Source organism: Poecilia formosa, unplaced genomic scaffold (assembly GCF_000485575.1).
Source record: "Poecilia formosa unplaced genomic scaffold, Poecilia_formosa-5.1.2 Scaffold420, whole genome shotgun sequence".
In the NCBI taxonomy this organism is placed as follows: Eukaryota; Metazoa; Chordata; class Actinopteri; order Cyprinodontiformes; family Poeciliidae; genus Poecilia; species Poecilia formosa.
Genome location: NW_006800359.1, coordinates 275418 through 282290, shown reverse-complemented (window position 1 = coordinate 282290; position 6873 = coordinate 275418). Strand labels below are relative to the sequence as shown.

Below are 6873 nucleotides of genomic sequence, written 5' to 3'. Positions count from 1 at the left end.
GCTGCTGCTCCCCCTCTGGGTGCTGCTGCTCCCCCTCTGGCTGCTGCTCCTCCTCCTCTGGGTGCTGCTCCTTTGGGTCTGGGTTCTGGTACTGCTTCAGCATCACCAGGCAGGAGGTAAAGTCAGTTTGCTGCTGAGAAGCTCCTGCAGTAAAACTCACCTGCATGTGTTCGTTACGTAACGTTTAAGGGCTCAGACAGGGTGGGACATCACAGCGTCAGTCCGGCAGGGGGAACCTGGTAACCGCCCAGGTGGGCTGAAGCCCCGCCTCCTCCATGCAAACCCACAGCCAGCTGTGACTCAGTAACTGGTTTCCCACCCGCGTCATTACCCAGCATACACTGCTGCTCCGCTGACTGATGTGAAGCCAACACTAACATGTTTGGATCAGGTTTAATCGCTCAGCGCGGTCTCCAGACACAAAGTATTCTGGGTGGTCGTCATCATCTGATCCGTCAGTCTGATGTAAGAAAATGTTTTTAAAGTTCTGCTGGTTCTTAAAGCTGCAGTGTTTACTTAAAGCAGATGAACCAATCAGACTCCAGGGAAGTTCATTTATTAACCAATCACTGTCTGACTTCAACCCGCAGCAGAAACACTTCCTGGTCAAAAGCTGAGACACAGGAATATCCAGAAACTGGACGTCTGAGCTGAACAGGAGCTTTCTACAACTGCTAAATGCTTTTAATTTATGCTGAACTGGAAAAGAAAAATATTCAGAAACTAAAACTTCCAACACTTTCCGGCAGTTTGCTGCCACCTGGTGGTAATCCGAAGAATTACACAACATTCATGAACATCCAGATTCATGAATGTTGAATCTGGATGTTCTGGATTCATATTCTAATAGGATATTCATATTAGAATATGAATATCCTAATATTCATATTCATATTAGGATATGAATCACCCTGGATACTTCAGGATGAATACAGTAAACTTTGTTAGGATAAAATGACAAATAAACAATTAGTATATTTGCTGTTTTTTCTACAGTTTTCAAAGCTACGACCAATCGAACCCAGCAGGTAAAAATGCAACCATCAGGCTTCCAAGGTTGATTTTCATTTTCTTTTGGTTCCAGTGACTAAAACGAATACAAGAGGAAAAACTACTCCAGGTTTAGGAAATCCAAGCTTTTGAATATTAACGTTGTTATTTTTAAGACTTTCAAAAGTACCAAAGACCACGTGATCTGCAGTTATCATCGAGTTATTTTAATGTTAACTGGTCTTAATTTCCCACTGGAAGACAGAAAAGTTACTCAGTTAAACTACTGCAGCTGTTTGATCAGCTTCCGTGTGTTTATTCGTTAAAATAAACCACTAAATTACATTTAAAATAAGACAGTTTGACCGTCATATTAAACCAGTTTATTTAAACCAGTTTAAATAATCTGGTTTAGGCGCCAGAGCCTCATTCAGCGGTTCGGCTGGAGGACTTAACCCGTCTTTTGGTAACAGAAACACCGCCGACAGGCAGCCAACGAACCGACACAGAGTACCAGCGACCGAACCCTCACCAGAACCACCAGGCAGTCGGTGCTGACAGACGGTAAACCCCAGTCTCCTTCCCAGCAAAACAACTCGTCGGGGGCCGCCATCTTTTTCAACCGGAAGATGAACTTTAACACCGGAAAAGGAGCGTTCTTCTCCACCGGCGGCTATCACAATAAAATAAAATAAAAAAATAAATAAATAAATAATAAAATAAAATAAAATAATTTTGTATCATCTTAAAAATTGTACTTAAGACTCAAATAATCTTTGCAAATTGCAAGTAATTCTAATGAAATAAATTCAAATGTGAAACAGAAATCATAAATTCAATTAGAGAAGACATAATAAAATAATTGTGAAGAAAATTAAATGAAATAATTTTAAGCTGAACAAAACAGAATATATGGATAATAAACCAAATATATATATAAACTAACTTCTATTACAACATCAGATTATATTGTTAAAGTCTTATAATTAATAAATGAACAATAAAAAGATTAACTGAAAGCAGTTAGCTGCATATGTTACATTCACCAATCTACATATTAAAACAACTCAAATTTAATTGAAAAGTTTAATCTCAAAAATTCAGTAGACACACAAAATATACCTGATTTTTGGGGAAGTTATGGTTAGACGTTTGGCCACAAGTGTACTTGTGTTAGAAATGAGCTTCTAAACCAAATGTTAACCTCAAGAAATCTGCAGAAGTGGTTAAAAAAAGAGAAGCACTGATTATTTAAGGCAGAATATAAGAAAAACTGAGCTCAACCATAAAATCAACTGAAATCATTTAATTTGTATTCCTTCCGCTCTTTTTCTTTGGATCTGATTCCTATTTTATAAAGGAGTGATGACTCAATAACTCTCTCCTCCTCCAGTTATGTCAAATAAAACCTGAAGAGATGAATGATTTTGATGCTTCCTCCTGATTATTCACTGTCAGTTCTGCAGCCTTCAGTCATTTGTAGGAGCAGACAGAGCTGCAGTAACCGGCGGTGGGTTCCTTCTCCCAAAAACCAAAATGGTGAAAGAACTTCCTCCTCTTCACATCTCGGGAGATAAAAGTTGTGAAACTGCCTTCTTCTGAAACACATGACACGGTTTCACAAACACTAGATTTACATTTTAGAGTTTCACTGTGATGCTAAAAGAGGAAGTTATGAGATGGTCCAGTTTGCTGAGGATTTTGCATTTCAGCAGAGAGTTTCTCCTCAATGAAAACAGGAACAACAAGTTCCTTTAAAGGTGTTTTTATCTACAGACCAGTTTTCAGAAAACATGTCGACGATGCCTAAAAAACTAATAAATTTTTAATACTTATCTCTGAATTTTTGTTCTTGCAATAACTTTCAAATTGTAATTGCTTAAAAAAAGCACGTGGCCTCCTGCTTGTTGCTTTTGGTGTTTTTTGGTTCCATTTTCTGTGGTTTCTATGCAGAAAAATGTTTTTCTGCAGCATTTTGTTGTTTTTTTGTGTTTGTGCAACTACATAATGAGTTTTCATCATTTATGTATTTGCAACTTGTTTGAACCCATAGGCCACCGTAGCTTTGAGTTTTTAACAACAAAAATACTGGTTAGGACAGATATACTGCACAACTTTATATATTTTTTATATTATTATATACTATTTACATATTCTATACAGTCTCTTGTTAAAGCATAATTTATCTTGTGTTTGAAAATATTTACAGATTTCAGGAATAAAAGTTAAGCAACAGGAACTGGGTCACATTTAAAGGCTGTTTTTGTTTTGTCAGCACCATAATTTCATTTGGTGACATGATTTATATCCCATCCAGTTTCTAACGCTGTCTGTTAAATATTTCTGCTCTGCTTGAGCATTGTGATTCCTTCAGTTCTGACCCGGTTTCTCAAACAGAAACAGTTTGAGCTTCTGCTGCAGCAGGATGGAGGATTAATATCCATGTGAGGCTAATCTGCAGCACAGCTCTTCCAGACAGCTGCTTCTTCTTCTGTGTTGAGGTTAAACCAGAAGGTGTTGCTGGTTGATTCAGCACAGCCACATTAAAATGGGAGGTCGCGGGTCGTGACCTCAGCCTCTGGTGGCTACTGAAGAGTAGATGGTCTGATCCAGTTCTTCTGCTTTTCTGTACAGAATAAAAATAAGAAGTTCTAAATGTAAAAGTGTCTCAGCTCATCAGTCAGTCAGTCAGTCAGTCATGTCTGCATGTCCTACCTGTCCAGTTTGTTGTGTTTGAACTGGACCGAAGCGTAGCTCATCTCCTCAGCCTCTACTTCCTGTTTCTGACTTCCTGTTTCCTGCTGAAGAGGCGGCAGGATGCTGCTGTAGATGTGATCAGTCTGAGGAGCGCAGAGAGAAGAAGACAGTGAACACTGAGGAACGGACTGCTACAGCTGCAGGAACAAACTTATTACTGTTTATTGTATCAAAAATTTTCAACTGACTTGATTATCTTTAGCCCCTAGAACCCGACAGACCCACCGGTGGGTCCAGCTGCCACGACCTCGGCTCGCTCTGTAAACAGAGGCTCCACGTGCCTTTAAATTTTTTTTATTTTTTATTATCCGCTAAAAGAGGCTTTGATCTTTCAAAAACTATTCCGCAAAAAGGTTTTGCCCAAAATGTTAAGTTTAAATTTATTTATACCCCCTGAGGGTTATTTAATTTTTACAAAGCAAACAATTTCTACGATGTTTTGTCTTCAAACCTGCAGAGTTTGAGGGAGCTGCCTCCTCAAACTCAATCTGGTTCTGGTTCAAAGGAAGTTTTTCCTTTCCACTGTCGCCACATGCATCCTCAGTTTGAATGACTGCTGCAAAACGACCAGCTGCAAACACCTGGTTTTATATATATTATTTCAACCAGATTCATTTGTCCTGAGACGACATTGATAGTGAACTTGTGATTTATGTAATAGGTCTAAAACGATTAATCAATTTAATTGATTAATCCTTTACACGCTCAAAAATGGCCATTTGCTGAAAAAAAAAACATGTTCATAGATTTAATTAAGCCAAAACTGTCCAAAAAAATAGATACATTTTGCAATGAAGACTGAAAAAACACTTTTGTCTGTAAATGTGTTTTGCCCAAAAATCATCAACTTTCTTTTCACTTCACACTAAAAGAATGTGGTTATTGCATATTAGGCAATAAAATGTTTGTTTTCCTATTTTAAAAAGAAATAGGAAAGATACAAATAAACAAAAAAATATTTGTTTATTTGTATCTTTGAATGTATTTTAAATAAAGTATAAAAAATGTTTAAGTAGTTAAATTAAAAAAATGTAGAATGTGCCATTTAAAAAAAATCTGATAAATCAATTAATCTTCAGAATAATTGATAGATTAATTTATTACTAAAATAACCGTTAAATGCAGCTCTAATATTTAAAAAGTTTAATGTTCAAAACGTGAGTCTATATTTGTGATGCACAAACGACTATATCTTGATTTACAACGTGGCTTCGGGTAATTACAGCGGAGTGTAAGTAAAACACCGACATTTACACATTTAGCTGCATGTTCCCATGTTATGATAAGTTATTTAATTATTAGTCTTAATCGGTTTAATTGTCCAACTACGAACACAATATAAACTAGTGCGCTAAGTAAGTAAACTTATGCTAGCAAGCTATGCTAGCAAACTATATGTAGATAAAAAAATTACTTAATAACTTAATCTAATAATTTAATAATTAATTATTAAACAGAAACATCTTGGATTGGATCTTGCTTTTACTTCCTCGTCCCTTCCTGACCTCTGCCCTCATAAATAGAGGTTAATAAATGAATAAATTAAGACATGAATATCCAAGCATCGCCACAGAATCGATGACAAACAGGAAGTCACCTTCAGCTCTGTTTCTCCTCTCCTGATGTTTGAACTCCCTGCTGCTGTTCGCTTCCTGTAACAAACAAAGGTTTTAAACACAGAAAGAACTAATCAAATGAAGAAATAATCCTCATTGATGTTCGTATTTTAATGGTAACCTATTTTTAACTCCACCCTGATGACATCACAGAAGGTGGTGGCGCGCTTTGGTGGCTGAATGTGGGTGAGAAGGTTTAATAAACTGATTCCTAAGTAAAGTTTTAATTACTCAGCTTCCTGTTTGTCTTGGGAAGGTTCTGGAAACACCCAGACACTGCTAATTAAAATACTAGCTGTGCTAAACCTAAAACACTAATTATTAAATTTAGTTAATAATTAGTATAATAATTAGTTAATAATTAGCACATGAAAGTGCTACACCAACACAGTATTTAGTTGAAGCTAATGGCTAATGCTAAACTTCAATTTAAATTCTATCTGCTCTTAAAAGACTACAACCCTCGAGCAAAATTTAAATTTTACGTTATTATTTAAATGTTCTATAATCCCTTTTAGATATTGAATTTATATTTCTATCTTGTTTTCTTCTGTCTATTTTAGTTTATTCCTGAATGTTTCTTGTTTTAAATAAAATTATTTGAGGAGAAACAGAAAGAGAATGGTGAAGAGAGGAAACAGGACTGCAGAGTAAAAAACTTCAAAATAAGAGTGTGAATATAAACATCTATTTAAAGAATCTTTAACAGTCCTGAAAACAGATGTCAACCTTTGTTCAACTAAAAGTTTACAAAACAGCCAAGCGCTTGAAAATTTATCAGGAAAAATAGGAAGCTAAGTGCAGTAAACATTTTCAAAGTTAGCCCTCAGCTACTCTATTAGCACATTAGCACTACTGCGGTACCTTTTAAAGATGAAGATGAGGAGGATGAGGGTGGTGACCACCAGCAGGACTCCAAAGGTCACAGCAGCAGCCAGAGGAAAGTTAGAGTCTGGAAAACAAAGTTTCTAACCATCAGGTTTATTCTGCAGCTGGACGCACCATTCAGATCCATTAAATCTAGATGATTTAAACCGTTAACGGAGGATTTTATTTCCAGAAAATCGCAAGAGTTTAGCTATAAAAATGTGTCGGGGTTCTGTGGTGGCACAGGGGTTAAGCACAACCCAAATAAGGAGGCCTTGGTCCCAGATGTGGCCGTCGCAGGATCAAATCCTGGCCTGCTGACCTTTGCCTCATGTCTTCCCTCTTTCATTACCTGCTTTCCTGTCATAACATTTTTTAAATAAAGGCCACAAAAAACCTTTTTAAAAAAAAGTGTCACATGTGGTGGATGCATAGCTCAGAAAATTAGAATATGATGAAAAAGTTCATTATTTTTGTCCTCCATGTTGCATCAGTTATGTAGATTTATTACACCTTGAATAAAATATGTAAAGTTTTTATTTCTTGTAGTTTTGATGATTCTGGTTAACAAAGAATGAAAACCCAAATCCAGGAAGCCCCATTGTGTTGCTTGATGCTTCGGCTCCATGCAAAGATCTCACAA

General features: G+C 36.6%; 1 protein-coding gene and 1 long non-coding RNA gene across 2 annotated transcripts in view; both read right to left on the bottom strand.

Annotated features, from left to right (window-relative positions):
• The window catches only part of mtx1a (metaxin 1a), a 10477-nt gene extending 8842 nt beyond the window's left edge, over window positions 1–1635 (bottom strand). The window contains exons 1-2 of the mRNA XM_007576922.2: window positions 1505–1635; window positions 639–665 (exon numbers count right to left, since the gene is read on the bottom strand). Coding sequence (XP_007576984.2) covers window positions 639–665; window positions 1505–1603 — 126 coding nt within the window. The 5' untranslated portion in view covers window positions 1604–1635. The remainder of the gene's footprint in view (window positions 1–638; window positions 666–1504) is intronic.
• A 1459-nt stretch (window positions 1636–3094) lies between these two features.
• Window positions 3095–6569, bottom strand: LOC107833641 (uncharacterized). Its single transcript, XR_001659406.1, has 4 exons — window positions 6228–6569; window positions 5345–5399; window positions 3706–3830; window positions 3095–3616 (listed from the first exon to the last, which is right to left on the bottom strand). It is a non-coding gene; the product is annotated as an uncharacterized LOC107833641 (long non-coding RNA).
• Between the last annotated feature and the right edge of the window lie 304 nt (window positions 6570–6873).